The sequence below is a fragment of the Episyrphus balteatus genome, chromosome 1, assembly GCF_945859705.1.
Source record: "Episyrphus balteatus chromosome 1, idEpiBalt1.1, whole genome shotgun sequence".
NCBI classification, from domain to species: domain Eukaryota; kingdom Metazoa; phylum Arthropoda; class Insecta; order Diptera; family Syrphidae; genus Episyrphus; species Episyrphus balteatus.
The window spans coordinates 157,978,711-157,999,703 of record NC_079134.1 but is presented as its reverse complement, the minus strand read 5'-3'; the positions used below and the strand labels follow the sequence as shown (position 1 = coordinate 157,999,703).

Here is a 20,993-nt window from a genome sequence, read left to right as displayed (position 1 = left end):
AGAATAAAAAAGAAGCGATCTCTTGAAGATTTGACGCGTTTCTTTTTTGAGAATGATGATTTCCAGAAAAAAATGGCCTCAAAATCGTAAGAAGTTCGATTTTTTCTTTGAACTTTTTTCATAAATCAATATTATGCTTTTGCATCAATATTATACTTTTGCAAAAAGTGGCCAATGTTGTTCCACAACTACCTACATCCTATTCCTGGCCGGGTAATAACCCCGAAAGCTGCTCCTTAATCACTTTAGCTCTGAAAAAGTAGCTCATATACATAATTAACTCATATACATAAGTAACTCATATTTCATATAGTGTAGACGCCACCGTTGATCACATCTAGGTTCGAGATCCAAAGAGAAGTTTCTTAGTGGAAACATTTTCAATGTTGTTTAACCTAAACTTGTGAATTTGACTTTTTGCGAAATCACATGCGAGTTTACATGTAACAGCATGGTCTTCGATTAATCGTAAGAATTCATTTATTTATCATTTTCTGTTTATTTGTTTACCATTATAATAAAACTCAAGTTATTTTCTTTATTTATTTTGTTTTATTTCTCGGAACAGTTTATCAATTATTAAATTTCATGATGATACAAGTTCGATAAAAAAAGAATTATTATTTTTTTATTTATATTGTGTTTTTGTGGTGATTAATTAATTATACAATAATATACTCAAGATCAGAAACCATATCGTATTTAAAAATAATTAACAATGAATATAAGTAAGAAGTATAAATTGTATATAGATAAGCTATTACATTTTGGAATAAAGTATAATTATAAAAATTAAGGTTAAAAATATAATTATAATAATTATATACGTATTGTTGAAAAAAGTTTATAAAATTTAAAATTAAAATTAAAAAAAAAAAAAAAATAAAGAATTCAATAAACGATTGATCTTAATAAAAATTGATAGAATTAAAAAAAAAAATACTTTAATGCTTTACTTTGAAAAAAAAGATAAACTGAAAATTATTAAATGTTATATAAAAAACTTTAGTACTAATGTTTAATGCATTTCTCTATGATGACAAAAGTTTAATCAGGTTTGATAAAAAAAAAATATGCGCAAAAAAAAGACAATACTACTTGAGATAAAAAAAAAACATTTAATTGAATGGGCTATGCGCAAAAATTTTCCTAAAACTATAATATATTTTTTTTTTGATTTTTTATATTTTTTTTATTTTTTTTTTACGTTTTTTTTATTTTTTATTCATTATTTTAAATACGATATAGAACTCCTCAATGAAGCTTACATTCTTAACTTTTTTAATAAATTTTGTTTCAGATATTCGATTGAAGATGGTGATGTGATTTCTGAATTAAAATTGGCAATATCCGGTTTTTAAATCTTTTTTGAACACTTTATGATGACAGTTTGTGTTTTAGGGGAATCTTTTTTATTGTTGTTGTTGTTGTTTTTTTAAGTTCCAAGATATAAAGACATCTCTGATATTGTGATATTGATTACGACGATTATGTTTTTTTTTTTTTGTTATTTGATGATGAAAATACTTGTGACAATTGTTGCTTAAATGTTGTTTATTCCTCGATGTTGTAAATGAGGAAACAGTTGTTGTTATCAACTTTCTCTGCTGGTGGAGCAAGAGGAGATTTACGTGACAACGGCTGGAAGCCAAGAATCAAGAAAGTTTGCACCAAACGGGCACGGTCTGAACGATCCTTGCGCATGCAGAGAACTACAGCGTCGGCGTCCAATTTTTCGTCAGCAAATTCCAACAATGAGAGGAAAGTTTGCTTTGATGCTTCTGGAGGTAAAACCTCTGGCATCACGACGTACAAGATGTTGTTTAGTGGATTTAAGACCTGTAATGAATAGAAAAAAAAATATAATTGTTTAATTGATGTTACAAGTTATTAAACAAATTTAGAAAGTTAAGATAAAAAAATGTGGGTGGGTTCTTAATTTGCTAAAGCCACGCTATCATATCACATTATACAAGTTCTTTTTAGTAAGATCATAATATTTCTAATCTACAAAAACAGATTTTATAGAAACTTGGTCCGATGTATGTACCGATACGATAAAGTTCTAGACCTTTAAAAGTCGAGCTACTTCCGGAACTCTGAACAAGATTAAACGGGTCTCCCGCAAAAGTCTTAGAAGCAGCATTTACGATATCGAGTAACTGCATCTAATCATAAAAGGGCTGATCGCGAGAGATCTGAATTGGACACGCTTAAAAACGGGAACTATTGTAGTACAATGTCTTCCCAGTCTGTGCTGAAATCAATGATTTTAATAACAGAAGAAGAGGTTCGTGCTGAATTTTCTGGTCTTGATACCAATCAAAGAACTGGTCCAGAAAATATTCTTGCAATGTTATTAAAGAAATGTGGAAGTATATTCTCGAAAACCCTATTAATTTTATCTCTCTTCGAAATTGTAAGTTTGAAGTTATTCTTATACATATAAGTCCCGCCCATAAATCGGGCTCAAAACAAATGGTTGAGAATTATAAAATATAAACCCATTACCAAGTTGAATTGATTCTTTAAATTTTTGAATTAATTGTATGAGAATGTTAAAAATCACATATGGGATTTTCAGCATCGTTTCGTCAAAGTAAATCCATTGCGACCAATAATTTGTCTTTATTGTTTCTAGTGTTTTCTTGAGAAATATGGAGTAAGAGTGTGAAACCGATAAGAAACTTTCTGTGATTTCGTTCTACCCTTCAAAAATGGATACGTAAGTTTGATCGTTCCAGGTTTGTAAAAATTGGATCTCAAGTATCGTTCAAAAAATTAAATTACTCTGGTGTACCTCAAGGTAGTCATCTTAGGTCTCTTTTGTACCTACTATTTATCAATTTTATAAATTTTCTGACGCTTGCAGATGACGTTAAGATTTTTAAGTAAGTGTTCTGTACTCGTTACATATGAATATCAATAAATGTTCAATAATGGGTTTCTAGATCCCTAATACCTATAATATTGGAGCATAAACTATTTTATGTAGCATTGTAAAGAATTACTTGCCAAAAGGATTAGAGAGTAATTTTGTAAACGCATTTATTTTTGAACGTTCATTTTGATTATGAGCAATACCATGTTAGGATTCTTATTTAGAAATTCTAATGAGTTTAGAAATCCTTATACACAAACAACGACAAACAACGTTTAAATAAAATCAAAAAAAAAAAAAAAATAAAACAACGCCAAAACCACGAATCTGCAAAATTTTAGTTTTGAGAAAAACGGCTTCAAAGTTTTTGAAACTCATGCAGTCTTATGGAAACTCGTGAAACGGAAATTGATAGTTTAGGCTTCAAGACAACAGATAGAGGATTGGGATTGACGCAGTGAATAGAGGGACCGATAACAAGTAAAATGACGCATTAAAGTGAAAATGCCCAAAAGTGCAGATTCGCGGTTTTGGCGTTGTGCCGACGATGTAATATTGGATGTTTGTGGGGAAGCGAAACAATGGCTTTTATCAGTCCAATTAATTTCCTTTCAGATCCACCATCATCTTTTAACTAAATAAAACCCACGCGGTTATAACAGAGTTTATTTTTTCAGTACAGAAAGAACTCTTATTTTGCCAACATTTTTATTTTCGTCATAAAGATCTCCAGAGGCTATAATATGGTTCTTTGGATAGATTTAAACAAAACCCCTGAAAATGCAAAAAGCAGCTATAGTTACTCGTATTCGTCTCTATACACACAAAAATAGACGTTTAGATTTTCTTCTCACCTAGCAACAGCTATTTTATAAAAAATTAAAACAAACTAAACAACAACATTACTATGTCGATGGTAATATAATTAGTTTTTGTGTGCTGTGCATGCATTCAGTCGTGATGGTACCTAGTGAATTTTTCAGCCCTGATTCCACAACACAAACTACATTGCATGCTAAACAATTTTTAACCTGCATATTTATTTAAGTAAATCGATAAAAATTTTCCCCAAGGACATACGAACGAGCTTAATTTATTGAACAACAAATGAAATACTATTACGTGTTTGAAAAAATATCGAACTACTTAAAAATGTACAATGAATTCCATGAGAATTAATAAATGGATGACACACTAAGAAGCTACAAGAATCAACATTAATTATTGTTCCAAAGGAATGAGCATAAGCGCATAATGTGATTAGAAAAGAAGTCAAGTTGCAGTAGCACAGAATGACAAAAGACAATATTAATTCCCATTGCAGAAAAATAATCCTTTGATAGGACTGATATATGAACTCCATATTATTCTCTTCGTTTGTTTATGATATTTTGCTTGAGAATGGCAACACAAAAACAAATAAACGTGATTCTTTGCTTATTGTATCGCAATACAATTAAAATGCGAGTTTTTCATTTTTAATAAGCTCGCACACCACGCAATATAAAGCCAAACAAATTGAAGGTTATTTATTTTTTTTTGTTTTGTCTCGGTTTTAATCAAAGCTTGATATCGTCAGCAAATAATATGAGACACTACCTACGGCGAATAAATGGAAAGTTAAGAGTATTGAACAAAATTTCGTTTTGTTTTTGCCTTTTGCGAATTATGTAATTTTAAACTCTGCAGAAGTTTTTCTTTATTTTAATTATTCTTCAATGGAATTTATATGATAAAGTCTATTAACGATATTTAGCTTCATATTTATTTGCTGATGGATGTGTAAGTTGAATATTTTCCCAATCATAAAATATTTCTTCAAGTAAATAAAGTTTGGAGTTCTTTTATCATGGGCTAGAGGCAAGACCCCACAAGAATTTTTGAACATCAGTTTGGGTGATAGCAAAAAAAAAGTTATTGGCACTTTTCGATATCTTTGGATTTGATGTTGGAACGTTAATATGAAATTCCTAAAGACTCCTGTTACACCATGAGTAAGTTTTTTGTTATACCAAAAATGTTTCTAGTATAAGCAATCGAGCTCTGCTTAAGAAAGGTAAGCTCTTATAAAAACTACAACTTTTCCACCTCGAAGTTTCGAATTATAGACGTAAAAATGACTATGTTATTAAAGCAAAACTTATATTAAGCGTATAATGAACACAAAGAGTTTGAAAAAGTGGTTTTTAACTCTTCGATATTCCAAAAATCTGGACTTGGATCACGACCAATGAGAATAAAACTATTTATTTGGTCTGAAGAAAGTAAGACTTATTGAGGCTATGAGAACAATAGTGGCGTACCCACTTTTTACAAAAATGAGTTTTTCATAAAAAATGGATCTGTTAATATATTTATAGCCCAGGGAAATTAGTAATTTAAATCGCATTTTTCGCGGGACAAAATTTTTTTCATGGAATGTGTTCGGGTGGTTGTCCTTATCATAAAAGTCAATTTGTTGGGAAAATTGGAGGTTGGGAACAGCCGCCATCTTGGAAAAGAGATTGGTATCGTTTTTATTGAATAGCTCCATTGTTATTCATTTTAACAGAAAATGACAAAGGTAGGACTTATTAACAATAAAATTATCTAAAAAATGATATACAAAAAAATTCCGTGAGTTGATTAAATAAAATTTTATAGTTGGTCAAAGTGCGGGTTTGTATCGCAAGGTTGGGACAAAATGACATTTTTTCATATATCTGACGAACTTTTGATTTGTTTGGATAATTCTTCAAGAATGAATTTTAGTACTTATAATTACCTATAAAATGAGCCCACAATCGTTATTGTAACCATCGTATTGTAGAAATAATCTAACTCCGAAACTCTCCATGTACTAGTCAAAAGTGAGAAAAAAGCAAGTTTTTTGCTAGTAGGCCGAGACAATTTTGGGAGTAGAGGTATAACCAAATTATAAGTACGCAGTTTTGCAGCCATACTCGTGTTTATGTCGATTTCAAAGGTCTAACAACTCTAATTTTGGGCTTTATACGGTTTTTGGGGGGTTAAATGACGTAAGTTTTCCAGTTAACGTGAATGGGCTAAATTTATACTATTTGAAATTATAAATATACAAGCTGATGCTCTATCATTTTTCCTAAATCTGGACACCTCAATCTCGGCTATGCGGTTAATAGAACTCACGATATAAGCTTTTTTAACTAACTATATCAGGCTTTTCAATTCAAATAAACAAACAAAAATCGAAACAAAAAAGCCTCTAAAACATAATCGTATAAACGGCTTATATCTTGAGTTCTATTGGTCACATCCTCAAGATTGGGGTGTCCAGATTTAGGAAAAATGATAGAGCATCAGCTTGTATATTTATAATTTCAAATAGTATAAATTTAGCCCATTCACGTTAACTGGAAAACTTACGTTATTTAACCCCCCAAAAACCGTATAAAGCCCAAAATTAGAGTTGTTAGACCTTTGAAATCGACATAAACACGAGTATGGCTGCAAAACTGCGTACTTATATTTTGGTTATACCTCTACTCCCAAAATTGTCTCGGCCTACTAGCAAAAAACTTGCTTTTTTCTCACTTTTGACTAGTACATGGAGAGTTTCGGAGTTAGATTATTTCTACAATACGATGGTTACAATAACGATTGTGGGCTCATTTTATAGGTAATTATAAGTACTATAATTCATTCTTGAAGAATTATCCAAACAAATCAAAAGTTCGTCAGATATATGAAAAAATGTCATTTTGTCCCAACCTTGCGATACAAACCCGCACTTTGACCAACTATAAAATTTTATTTAATCAACTTACGGAATTGTTTTGTATATCAATTTTTAGATAATTTTATTGTTAATAAGTCCTACCTTTGTCATTTTCTGTTAAAATGAATAACAATGGAGCTATTCAATAAAAACGATACCAATCTCTTTTCCAAGATGGTGGCTGTTCCCAACCTCCAATTTTCCCAACAAATTGACTTTTATGATAAGGACAACCACCCGAACACATTCCATGAAAAAAATTTTGTCCCGCGAAAAATGCGATTTCATGCCCATATTTTGACTAATTTCCCTGAGCTATTATGTTAATACAAAATAGATTTATGCAGCTAGCTACACTCAGAAATAGTTGGCACTCAAAAAAGTGTTGTTTTAAAAAACTGTGTATCTTAAATCTCTTATTGCTCAAAACTAAATCTTATGGCTTACGCCACTATTGTTCTCATAGCATCAATTAATGAAAACTCGGCATACTATGCAACATCTGCATGAAAGGAGACGCTTTGTATTGCACAAACTCATTTTTCATCTTTAAGAAGATGGTTTCAAAGAAGAGTGTATCAAAGCAAATTGATGTTTTGTCTAGAGTTCCACAAGGAAGACATATTGGACCAGTTTTATTTATTCTTTTTGTAAATGACATCTCTAAGGTTATTTCATACTGTAAAATTCTCAAATTCACTGACGATTTCAGACTTTTTTACGGATTTAAGAACCCAAATAATTATGTATTTCTACCACATGTCATCGAAATATGACAATTAAAATTAAACTTGGCAACTAATGACAATAATTACTTCTGGGTGAAGTACTCAACCGATCTCATGTCACTTATTAAAATCACAAGGAGAGTTACTCCTCCTGAACTTCTTGGTGGAGCTGATTTACAAGAAAGGTGCGACCTATGTAACTTTAGACATAATAGCACAACATTTTAAACGATTAGGTTAATTGCTAAAGCCATTTTAGTAAGTTACTAAGTCAAAAAGCATACGGATTTTTAACTTAGTAACTTATTAAATGGCTTTAGCAATTTACTTAATCGTTTAAAATTTTGCGCTAATGAGGACAAATTTCACTTTCTGGGTAAATGTCCGGTTCTTGTGGAAACCAAAGTATAATAAATAAGGTTAGCACTAATTTTAAAATACATATGTAGGTTATTTTAATTGTATTATACAAAATATTATTTGCCAATTGTTAGACGTTTTTATGGCCATAAAGCCTGGTACGCTGCTCGCGCTAAATTTTAGCTGAGATAAAATTTCCATACAAGTTATCGATAACTTGTATGGGATCCATTTTATCTCGGCTAAAAATTTTCGATAATTTGTATGGAAGCTAAAATTTAGCGCGAGCAGCGTACCAGGCTTCAATGGAGAATAGTCTCAACTAAGATCTACTCTGTATTGTAAGCGCCAACTTAATTTAAGAAGTAAATAATAATATTATTATTATTTATTAACATAAAATTGCAAATTACATGCTAATAGTAAAGAGCCGACGAAGTAAATAATAAGACCGTTTGATTACTCTTTAATTTTTAAATTTTGAATCTAGATTTTAAACTTGAGTAATGATGTGGCATGATTTTTATTTTGGTTCGAATATTGAAAAGTTTATTCTTTTCACAATTTAAATTGTTAGTCATTGAAAGACAATTTTGTATGATGAGAAAACGGTTTGCCTTAATTATTCATCACGCAAAATAATATAGAACAAAACAATCTAATCATTATTAAAACGGTGACACGCTCCCAATTACTTTATTTTCGACAAAAAAAGTGTAACGCATTAAATGAAGTATTATGGGAATTAAATGGAAATTTAATATTTTTTGTATTATAATTTAATTTCCATGTGATGGCATTTGCTAAAATAAAAAAAACCCTGAATCATCATACTTCTTAACAGGTTTTTAAGTTTTGTTGTTAATTGTCATGGCATCAGCAAATATAAAATCGATACACAAAAACAACAATGCACACACATACATGAAAAAACACTTCATGTTTCTTTTTGAATATGTAAATTGTACAAGAATGTCCCTTCTCTTCTCTTTTTTTTAACAAATGCTCCTTGTAGTTTGTATTATTTTTTTGCTGTTGTTGCATTTTATACGAGTACGAGGTACATCGATATCTGAAGAGTTCTCATTCCACATTAAAAAGCAATTTGTCGTTTAAGACAATACAAAAAGCTTTCAATAGTTATTTTCTTTTTGCTTTTACAAAGAAAACGAAACAGAATAATAAGAAACTAAAAAGCCTTTTCAATAGAATAGTATAATAAACGTGACTTTTTGCATAAGAATTTGAGCACTTAACCCTTTCATTTCTTTAAAAAGAACAGACAAAAACAAAAAAAAAAAAAATAACCATTAGATAAGTTATAAGAAGAGAAATTCATACCGTATCCCATTTAGTGTATTTGCTTTCAGTAACATGCAACTTGATGGTGATGCGCATTGGTCGTTGATGTTGAAGTATTTTCTTGACAACCTCTTGGCAATCGTCATCGGAACAAGTTGAAATAACATCGTCAGGTGTTGAATCAGCGTACTCAATATCAGAAAACTCCGAAGATGTTATGGAGATGTTGCTTCCAACGGAGCTTACGGATGCTTTTCTATTAAAATCTAAAGAAATTGAAATGGAATAAGAAAATGTAAATAGAAAAATAAATTGGATTTGTGTTTTTTTGTTTTTCAGAAAAACTTACCGGCTAAGAATGACGCCCTATCGTGATCTGTTCTGTGGTGGGTAGGGACATCAGGACCACCACAGAGGCCCTACGCCGAGAGAGATACAGTATGACTCATTTGACATGGTCGTGGCGTTGGAAGAGGTAGACATGGTGCGCGATTTGCCGCAGCTATTACTTGAACTTGGATACTCCCTTCTACTACTACTCAAACTACTAAACATTGGGTCGCTAAAATAAATAAAATTTAAATTAGTAAATAAGATTTTGATTTGGATTTATTAAATTATATTATTTAATTATGTTAAAAAAAGGAAGTAATATAATATTTTGGTGGTAGTCAATTGAAAAATAACAAGTTCGGGCTGTGTTTTGGAAAAGTCGCAAATTTGTTTAATAATATAAAACCCAAAAATTGTTATGTTGTAGACCTCTTTAGTAAAATTTTTTTTTAAACTCCAATATGTATTTGTTGTTAAGACTGGACCCGTAGAAGATTGACATGGAAATGTTTAGAAATATTTTATATGTTACGAGAGCAAAAATGAAAGGCCTAAGATTGCTGACTTAAGGTAAATCAGAACAGCGTGTGTAAAGGATATGAGCAAAAAAAATATCTTAAAGTTAAGATAATAGATTCTATGTATTTGTAAATACGCCGCCGGCAAATATCCTAAAATTAACTTCGTGAGAAATATGATTTTTAACACCAAAATTGTTATTATAATATATAATTTCGTTTAATAAATCAGATGTTAATCTTGGGAAATTTTGTTATTTGTTTTTTAATTTTATCTTAGGTAAAATCAATAAACAAATTGCGATGCTAATTTACGTGAAATTAAAATTAAAAGAGTGTATAAGTAGCTATCTTCGAGATAACGATAATAGATTATACCAGAGTTTTTGCGATGTGTAAATTTTGTTCTCTTGCATTAAAATTAGAACCGAAATTGTTTGAACAAGAACGAAAAAATATCAATTGCCTGCTCTATGCAAAATGCCAAAAAAATGACCCAAATGTGTTAAATCACACGAACGAGGTGGCCAACTAACAGTTTAATTTCTTGAAATGATTCGGTCACCAAACGTTTGGCTCAGCAAATTTATGGTTGCCAACGCTGTTCGGCATGTTGAAGGACTTATCCTTATTATACGTAAATACCCCTCAGATCATTACAGAACCAACTTTTAAGCTAACCCAGACCTAACTCCACTTCAAACGCGCTGGAATAACTTGCTTAATCAATAACTAAGTGCAAAAACAGAGTTTAATCTCTAGTGAAAGAAATAATACGGCTGCCAGAAATATGCATATTGTTTAAAGACAATAAGAAACAAACAAAAATCTGACTTCAGAACAGGGTTGATAAAAATCATGATTTTTTTGTTTCTGACAGATTTTTTTGATTTTTTTAAAAAAATCATGATTTTTTTGATTTTTTTTGATTTTTTTTGGTATTTTTGATTTTTTTTTGATTTTTTTGATTATTTTTTTGATTTATTGATTTTTTTCGACTTTTTTTCTGTATTCTTAAGATATCGTTTAGCATAATGATAGACTTTTGTTTTGACAAACAATCTTTAACAAAAATATCAATTTTCTTTTCAAATCAAATCAAGTATGCCTTGATTTAATGCCCAGGTTTAAAAATTTGATCGAAATTTTGTTCTTTTCATGAATGTATATATGTACATATGTATCTGCATTGCATTCTCGAATATTTAAATTTTCAAATTCAAATCAAGTATGCCATGATTTTTTGCCCGGATTTGAAAATTTGGTGTTTCTTTTACTTATTATTTGGGATTCACCGCATTCATAATTTGTTATCTTTCGCTGGTTGAAACGCATCTGAAAACTTTAAATACAAAACATTCTTAATTCTGTAATTTTGATAAAATGACTGGCCGCAAAAAAGATCCAATTTGGACACACTACAATGAGATTCATGATGTGAATAAAAAAGGGTCAAGAGCTGTTTGCAAAGCATGCAACAAGGAGATCCAAGGAATTCCGCAGCGATTGAAAGAACACTTTAAATCGTGTTGTGCACATGTACAGAGTAAGTATTTTTGAATATTTAATTAAAGAATAATACCAACATTTTTTTCCATAACTATAATATCTTTTCTTATATTCTAGGTCCTGGTTCCTCAATCCTTTTTACAGCTACCACCACCGGCAACCAAGCAGCTGATCTTTCGATTCCACATGCAGCTAGTTCTTCAGAACCCAGTACCAGCGCAAGCGGGACAGAACATTTGTTATCTCCTCCGATCGCCAAAAAAAGCAGAGTACAACCGATGACAAATTTTCTGGTAAGAACATCTGAAGATCTGAAGAAGCAATTAGATCACCAAATTGCAAGAGCTGTGTATGCTACAAACAGCAGTTTCCGATGTGTCGAGCATCCTCAGGTGAAGAGAACAATTGAAATGCTCCGACCGGGTTATCAGCCACCGTCAAGGTTTGATTTGGGAAACACACTGCTTGAAGAAATATATAACGAAGAAAAGGAAAAATGTTTTTCTTCCGTGAAGGACCAGACGGTTAATTTGTCGATAGATGGTTGGTCTAACGTTCATATGGAACCCATAATTTGCGGATGTGTAACGACTGAGACTGGAGAGGTGTACTTACTGGAAAGCATCGACACGTCCGGGAAACCCCACACAGCTGATTATCTTCAGGAAATATCGAAAAATCTCATATTAAAATGCAAGACGCAGTATAAATGTAGAGTAGCAAGTTTTGTTACCGACAACGCCTCCGCCATGACCCGAATGCGATTGGATTTGAGATCTGACGATGACAATGACGGCATTTTAACATATGGTTGTGCTGCTCATATTCTAAATTTACTGTCAAAAGATTTGGACATTAGAGAGGTGCGAGAGCATGTCGTGCAAGTCGTTAAATATTTTCGCAACAACCATGAAGCGGCCGCAAAATATAAAGCAGAGGGTGGTAGATCCCTAATCATCCCACACGAAGTACGGTGGAACACCCTAGCGGATTGTTTTCAAACATATTTGTCTGAATGGCAAACAATTTTGAAGGTATGTGAAGAAAACAGAAATATTATAGCTAGTGCCATTTACCAAAAAGTTACAAACATGATGCTTAAAAGGTCGATCGAAGATCTGTTGAAAATCTACAAACCAATTGCAGTAGCTTTAGATTCCTTACAACGAACGAATGCCTCGTTATCAGATGCAGTTGAAGTCTTCAAGCAGCTGGAGTTGACGTTTGAAGAACAAGATGCCAATCTTAACCAGATATCAGCGCTGAAAAAAAGATATAAAATGGCCTTAACTCCTGCTCATTTTTTATCTTATATGCTGGATCCAACAAAAACAAGCTTCGCATTGACATCTGAAGAAGAGAACACAGCCCTCGAATATGCCCAAAGCGAATACGCGGGAACAGGCCTCCTTCCTCTGATAATTAAATTCAAGTCAAAGACCGATCCATTCAAAAAAGTGTTATTTTCAGAGGAAGTTTTAAGGAATGTAAAACCACTACAGTGGTGGAGGTCTCAGTTGGGTTCAAATGATGAGCATGGCGAACTTATGCCAATCTTTAACCAATTGTTTACGGCTGTGGCATCCTCTGCGTCCGTGGAAAGAATATTTTCAACTTTTGGCTTAGTCCAGTCTAAGCTACGAAACAGGCTGGGAAACGAAAAGGCAGCAAAATTGGTGTTTCTTTTTAAATATTATAACAATGAACAAAAAATGAATACTTAATTTTAATTTGCTGTGAAGAGTGCATTTACATTTTTGTATGATTTCTTAAGGTTCCTAATAAAATAATTTGATGATAAAAAGTTGCGATTAACAAAGTTTTTCTTTTTAATGATTCTGTTTCAATTTTTTTCATAAAAATCAATTTTGATTTAAATCATGATTTTTTTCAAAAAAATCATTTGATTTAAATCATGATTTAAATCATGATTTAAATCAATTGATTTAAATCAATCAACCCTGCTTCAGAAAGTCTTTTTTAACAGTACCATTTTTAACCCTTAAAAAAAAGTCTGTCTTAAAAAAGGCTTTTTTTAACTTTTTTTTTAGAAGCGAATGTACTTTTTTCCACTTTTTAAAAATGTGACAATTTTTATACTTGGTAATTTTTGTTTTCCTCAAATAAAAATAGTTACACTTTCATTGTAAAACTTACTAAGCGCATAGGAAGTGGAAGGAATTGAAAAGCATACTAATTTAATGTTATTAATCACACGTCACTTTTCGTTAAAAGCACTTCAACTGCCTTTATCAAGTGTACATCTGTGTCAAGTTAAGAACTCGAGGAGCTGTATAAACAGCCTGTTAGTATAAAACAAAATAAAAACCACTTAAAAGATACACATCATTGTGATTGGCAGAACAAAATAATACAAGATATAAAATCCCACCGGTTCGGAAATTCCTTTCTATACCTACGATTGATATACAATCATTGGCATATTTAATTGAATGGTGAAATTAAACACAGATGTGTCTGTATAAGCACATACATATTTAAATGAACTAAATTTAAAAAAAGAACAAATTTATGGAAAACGTGTGCCCTCTACACTTATTATAAAATGTTTACAAAACAATAGTTCGTACTTTTATAATCTTAATCAAAAGACCACGACCCAAATTAATTTATTTGAAGTACAATTTAGATTTTATTAGGTAATCTAACAAAAACCAATTTACTCTCCAAATTAATCTTATCTAAAATAAAATATTACTTTTGATATTTTTTTTCCACTTCAAATAAATAATTGATTATCTTTATAATGGAAAAAATTAAAATTTGTTTCAAAAAAAAAAAAAAAACGTACATACATTTGCACTTGGCTACGCACTGCCTGCCCAGACGCTTGGACAGGCAAACGTTGTGGCTACACGTGTCCTCGTTAGGCGCCTATCGACAATTTGAAATAAAAGAGTTCAAATGAGAAAAAAACTGCATCTGAATCACACTTTCAAAAAAATTCAGATTTTTAGGCCCATAAACTCACCCGATAGGCATCTGGGCAGTCCCTGTGTAGTCACGTTCTTTTTAGTTGAGCCCTAACATTAGGAGCTTCAAGATGTAAGCAACCGATAAGTAAGATTTCTGATGACCAATTTTATCATTTCAAAGGCTAGTTTCCAAAAAATAACTCATTCAAAAACGCAATGAAAAAGAAAAATGTTACTCATACACCAGAGTGACTATGTAAAAGACAACACAAAATTAAATCTGTAGCTGAAAAAATAATGAATCAAGTTTTTTTTTTTTCGTTGTACATAATGTTCATCTCTTTTTTTATGCCTTAAAATTTTAACAATAAACGCTTGAATCTGCGACAAATAATAATTTTATAGCTTTGAGCCATAAAAATCAAGTATATACTCGTATATTCGACCCAATTGCCCATTTTTATTGTTAAGAGAAATCTCCAATGCTTAAACAAAAATCACAATCTATATTGGATTGTCTGGGTACAGACAACTGACTGCTTGAACTTCAATATATCGTTGCATTTCATGAATTTTCAAGGTCAATCAGAACTTTGATCTCTAAAGTGTTTATTTTGAGAACAATACTTTTGTTTTTTTGTTTTTTAATCTTTTATTTGGGCAATTTAATTGCCTCGGTTATTGTGAATAGTCATGCTGACGTAAACAAATTTGAACAAGCCTGATAGAAGCGAGTAATTAAAACCATTTCATTTCCTGAGGAAGTTGGTTTTTCAAATGCTGTAGATAGAGAATAAAGCACATATGTACATATGTTTATATTTTTTTGAAAGGAAAATACAATTGTTGCATTTAAGAGTGAAACTAGAAACTAGATTGATAACTATAGACATCGAAATAATAAATGTATGTATGTATGAATGGTGTACATGTAAGTACAGTGCCGCTCACTTGAATAGCCCCCCAATCGTTTGAATATAAGAAGAAATAGACTCCAAGTGAAGAGTTACGAATAAACTCTTCAACATTTTAGGATTTTGTATGTCTCCGTATACTTTCTCTCTGTGAACACAATCATTCATTGGAAATGTTCAGTTAATTAAGTTTTGCTATTTTGTGCGAAATCACTGGGAATAAAGTGCTCCTATTTTTTTTCATTTGAATAGAACCCCTCCTCCCTAGTTACTGGTTTAAACTTGCAAGTTAAAGCAGATAGAAATGCAAAAATTCTCTATTATCTTTTAATAATCATTGCCAGAAGACGAGAAAACAGAAATCAATGCTTACAGCAAATATGTAAAAAAAAAATCAAAAATTATAGCAACATTTATTTATCCGAACGAGCTCAACTATGGTAAAAATATGCAAAAGTAACACATTAGTTTTTGCTGATCTCATGGCATGAAATAAGAAAAAATTTGTTTAGAAGGATCTGACGGCTTTAACTATTGCTTTCATGATTGCGTAAGGAGAAATAGGCAGGATCTTAAAATTTAAAGGTAAAGCCATCGGAATGCTCAAAACTAATTTTTTTTCTAATCTTACAGAGTTCTTACAACTAACGCAATTAAAATATGAAAGTTAAAAACTTACTGTAAGTTGAATTTTTGAGTAATTTGGTTTGTATTTTGACCTTTTTCTTATCTATTCCTGAAAGTAATTTCTGTAAGATTTACTTAACACATAACTTAAAGCTAAATTCCTGCCATTAATAATAGAATTCAAATACTTAATCTTAGAACTTGGTTTGACTGAGACAAAAAACCACTCTAACCACGTCATTATTAGCAATAGTCTAAAATATCAGACGTGATTATAAACTGCAGACGTCAACATAAACTACAGACGTCAGTAAAAAATTGCACCTGTAAATATAAATAGCAGTCTTAAGATGGAAGACGTTATTTTCAACCAAAGTTTTGAGATATCAGACGTCACTAACTACAAGGTAAAAAATTCTGTCGTAGTATGTATTGAACTTAAAAAATATTTTGGCGTTGTTTAAATATGGAACCCAAATTTTCGTTGAAACCACCCCAAAATATTTAGCAGTATACTTTGAGACCAGTCACCTTGTGGCTCTTATATAGTTGATAAATACTAAAATTTGGTGTTTTCAAACCTTATTAATGGGAAAACTGGTCAACTTATTAATGGAATTGTTCAATTACATTTCAATTAATAATGGAAAGCATTATTCTCTATTTTCAAAAATTTTGTGAATTAAGCAATAAGATGTCGAAATTTAATTTTTTCTATCAACTATCAATTGAAGACAAAATTGTCATTTTTTATTCAGAGTCCGATAGAAGCTTGCAAAAAATTGCATTAAAATTTCTATAATTATTTATGCTATTGAACCAATAATTATATGTATTTGTTTTAAATTAAATTTTATAAATTGCATCAGTCTGTACAATGCACATTTAACGCACTAGAAAATTAGACATTTAATATCTGAATAATGCTCATACAAATATTTATCAAGCTAAAGAGAAAATCTTAAGTTAATTAATTTTAAATTTAATTTGCAACTCCTCTTTAATAAAAGTGAGAACATAATAATTTCTAAAAGCTGTCTTCAGACAAAGACTTAATATTGAAACGAACACCTATACGTAAACACATAAAATTTGTGTGTAAACATTCGCATGGTATCTTTTTTTGTTTTGTTTAAAAATAAAAAAAAAAACCGGTTGACATAATAAACACACGCTTACTGCTGCAGCGATTGACGTCAAACGTTTCATTGATTTAAATGAATTTTAAATTATTTCATTTTATTTATTTATTTTTCCTATTTCATCATACAAATATAATACACATGAGTCGAAGAATAAAGAATGAGCTATGTGTAAACAGTATTGTTTTGACTGACAATAAAACTAAATTATTTTGATTAGTACCTTATATGTACGTTGTACGAGTATAATTGGGAAAATTCCATATCATAAACAATGAAAAAATAATAATAATAGAACAAATATTTTCGAAACCATTTTGTAGATTCAAGATTTTTTTTTGGGGGAAAATTACTTTCGATTTTCTAAGCAAAAGCATTAATGAACAACAAAAACAGAACAAGTATTCAACAAAAAAATTTCTGGTATCTATTTATTTTTATAGTATTTTTTATTCTAAAGATATTAAAATAATTCTTGTAATATAATACAAAAAATTAATTTTTAAAGATAATATTCCTCCAATTTTTTTAGCCTAAAAATAAATAATTTTGTAATACAAATTCTTAGAATAAAAATTACAAAATGACAACGAAATTTTTGTAAAGTTTCAACACAGCATCAACACAAGGAAACAAGGTTATTGACTTGTTACTCGAATACATTTTTAAAACTTGAATTTTTTTGTATACTCTGGTATGAATTTACGAATGATTCGATTACAGAGATTTTTATACAGTGACCTGATTTTTTTCTGAATAATAATCTCCAGTCAAATCGTATTCAGATTCATAAAAGTGTAAAGTTCTGGTGTATTTGTTTTTGGATTCTGGTTTTGTTTTTTTATTTTAGGATGCTGTGCACGAATCTGAAAAGTTGTTCAAAAATGAGAAATTACCAAAAACAAAAAAAAATTCAGAAAAAATCTGTTTTTTTTCTTGTATGCCTTTTGCATGAAAATACATTTTTTATACAAAAAAAAATTTAAGTAAAACAAAAAAATACCATTTTTTGACTAAACATTAACATACATATCTACTCTAACTCGTACTTTTTGAATGAAAACAAAACAAAAAAAGAAATTTTATTTGTTTTTCGAAGAGTGCTGTTGTATGAAGTTTTGTATTCCTTTATATGGATTTTTCAAAGGTATGTATTTTCAGCGCAAGTCATAAGCTGTACAAAAAAATTAATAAGACGCAAACTGTTTGTACTTTTTTCTTCCTCTATTCTTTATATTGAATTCTATTCTTTATAAATTGTTTTTGTACAAAATGTCACTTTTCATGTTATAAGCCATAGCCGATAACAACAAAAAAAAGCATACATTATAGCATAACTTTCCAGTTTACCATCGAGTACAATTTCATGCGAACTCTCAAATAGAGATATTCTTTTTTCAGCCGCACTACACGAATGTGGAACGCTTTATAAACTTCAAGAAATATTGCTGCATAAAAAGGACCACATAACACATGACACACTTGCAACTTCCCTAGTGCTAAATGCCACCCCCTACCCTTGACTTGACACTTGACACATGCAAAATCAATGAAATCGCAGATACTCAAAAATTGAAAAAATTTTCCTGAATATCGCGTTTTGATTGATATTTTTTATCAATGTTCAAGTATCAGGGATTGATTCCCGTTCTGCACAACTGGTTATTAATTATTTTATAAAACTACCGACTATCAATACAATCATTTTTCTTAAAGAAAGGAATATTAAATTACAAAAAAAAAGAAGTTTTTTGCATGCCAGGTTCCTCCTAAACTATTTTCCTTTAAAACAGTATCCTTAATTATTAAATTTAAGATTTTTTGCCAAGTTTTAATCACCTTGAAAACTATTTGTTCAAAGCAAAAACAAAAAAAAAAAATAATAAAAATAAATTAAATCCCATTGACCTAGTTATAAAAACCACAATAAAGTGCTAAATACTCTCATTTACTTCATGAACTCATTCTTTAACCTCTGCTCTGGTAGATTATTCTGGTTTGAACGAAAAACCATAATGTACATTTATACCATACCCAAGTTCATATTACATCGAAACGAAAGAAAATGTAAAGTAGCTTGTGCTAACTTTGTGTTTGTGTTCTTTTAACACTCTATACGCAATCACTGCGGCTGCTATTTGTTGGTTATGAATAAGATTTACAATAATTAGATACATACAAAAATTCTTGCCATCTGTCTGGTATGGAGTACGTGATAAACAGCATGAAAATTATTTATACGAATAATTGTTTGCTTTGGGGTTGAATTGCAACAACAAAGACAGAATGAAATTTATTTCAATAAAAATGATGAATCTCATCTACATTAATTTAAAAATTGTAACGTATTATTTTAGGCTTTCGGTCAGTGCTGATATGCTAGTTCCCATTTTAGCTCGTCGGTGGGGTGGGTTGTTTGACCTTATTATACCTTACAAAAAAAAATTAATCATATCAGACTTTAAGCATCTATAGGTGTTTGAAGATGCGCGAGAATCCTTCCTGCCCTCCCTACCATTGTCGTCGTACTCGCTTAGACGATCCCTTAACTAGGTATCTTTCTCACTCCCAGAACATCATTCTCTCAAACTGCCTTCCTCATCTCTTTATAAACTTACTCTATTCACTCTTCATAGTGAGATTCTCAAAATCTTCATGAAATTAAATATATGAGTTTCATGTTGGTTTTAATTAAAAAAAATTATTACTTAAAGTTTTATTACATTTGTTTTATTTATGATTATAAGTTTGTGTTTTTAATTCATTTAAAAATTCAAATGTAAATCAATATTTATAATAAAAAAATTAAAGTTTAAGTTTCTTAGTATAGATTTATAAGTTTAAGTTTTAAGTAAGTTTATGTATTAATTCGCTTTATTATGCCACGGAATCACATTCTTAAAATAATTGTTCTTCGCAATCTTATAAATACGTCTTCGATTTATTATATAGTTTTGGGATATAAAAATCCTCTTTTATTCAATTTTATTATTAATTAATTTATCATTGATCCCCACACAATATATACCCTTTTAACTCCCGCAATTATTATAATAAGTAGATATATATATATATGTATTTATGCAATCAATTTTAAAGAGAAAACTCACCCTTTATTTCCTTCTTAAGTGGCCACTGCTGAAGTAGGTGTTGATTTTTTGATTTTGAGGATTTCAATCCACGTTCACTCATAAATTTCAAATTTTAATATTATATATATAACACTTTTAATTTCGTGAGTTACTTTACTTTAAGTACGGTTCACGTACTGATAAAATTGTTCTAACACTTTTTTTGCTGAAGTAACGCGGTGAGCAAAAATATAGCAAATTATCAGAAACACTACTTATTAAACAAAAAATCTTATTTTAAAAATTAAAAAAAAATATAAAAAAAATTAAAAAAAATAATTTTTGAATTGGTTCGGCTCGGGATTTGAACGTCGAACCCTCCCAGCTCGTTCGCATATATCGGAGCGTAAGACCTCTGAGCTATGTACTTGCTGAAGAATCGGTGGACTATTTTTAGTCGACAGGTATTATGTTTCGGTCGGTTTAAATTTAGTTGATTTCAACTTAAGTATTTCCTTGTTATGTCACTGCCTAATTTTCCTGCTCGCCTGGTATTATTAGGAATATTCGGTGAGACTTTTCCGGGTTTTCCGGAAGCAATTTTCCTAATGGAAGTTTCCTGTCTAGCACCGGGGTAGAATAGATGACGGCTCTTATATTCAAGAACCGCCTATAATTTAAAAAAATTTATTAATTAAACAAAAAAATCAAAAACTAAGGGTCAATTAATTTACCTTAAAACTTGAGTTCACAACTTATATATCAAAAGGATAGTTTAACTATCTTGCAATCTTAATTGTCTTAAATTTCTTTAAATTTCTTTTCACACACGAGAAGTACCACTTTTGTGTTTTCGTGATGACGGTAATTTGTCGAATGTTTTTTTCCTACCGTAAGATAGCGTTCAAAAATTTTTATAATAAAAGAAAGCTTCTT

General features: G+C 30.4%; 2 protein-coding genes across 2 annotated transcripts in view; one reads left to right on the top strand and one right to left on the bottom strand.

Annotated features, from left to right (window-relative positions):
• Positions 1-1,488: 1,488 nt before the first annotated feature.
• The window catches only part of LOC129907691 (ornithine decarboxylase antizyme), a 44,729-nt gene continuing 25,224 nt past the window's right edge, over positions 1,489-20,993 (bottom strand). Inside the window, 4 exon segments of the mRNA XM_055984014.1 lie at positions 1,489-1,839; positions 9,047-9,273; positions 9,357-9,408; positions 9,410-9,569. Of these exon segments, the coding sequence (XP_055839989.1) occupies positions 1,555-1,839; positions 9,047-9,273; positions 9,357-9,408; positions 9,410-9,569 (724 nt within the window). The 3' untranslated portion in view covers positions 1,489-1,554.
• Positions 10,823-13,327, top strand: LOC129907690 (uncharacterized). The gene is made up of 2 exons (XM_055984013.1): positions 10,823-11,404; positions 11,485-13,327. Exons 1-2 carry the CDS (start codon positions 11,242-11,244, stop codon positions 13,089-13,091), a joined length of 1,770 nt encoding a protein of 589 aa, XP_055839988.1. The 5' UTR covers positions 10,823-11,241; the 3' UTR covers positions 13,092-13,327.

What these genes read in the sequence shown, in the direction of transcription:
- LOC129907690 (XM_055984013.1), top strand. Translation starts at nt 11,242, where the DNA reads ATGACTGGCCGCAAAAAAGATCCAATTTGGACACACTACAATGAGATT. An exon ending in GTGTTGTGCACATGTACAGA is followed by an intron (nt 11,405 to 11,484) that starts GTAAGTATTTTT and finishes CTTATATTCTAG; the next exon opens with GTCCTGGTTCCTCAATCCTT.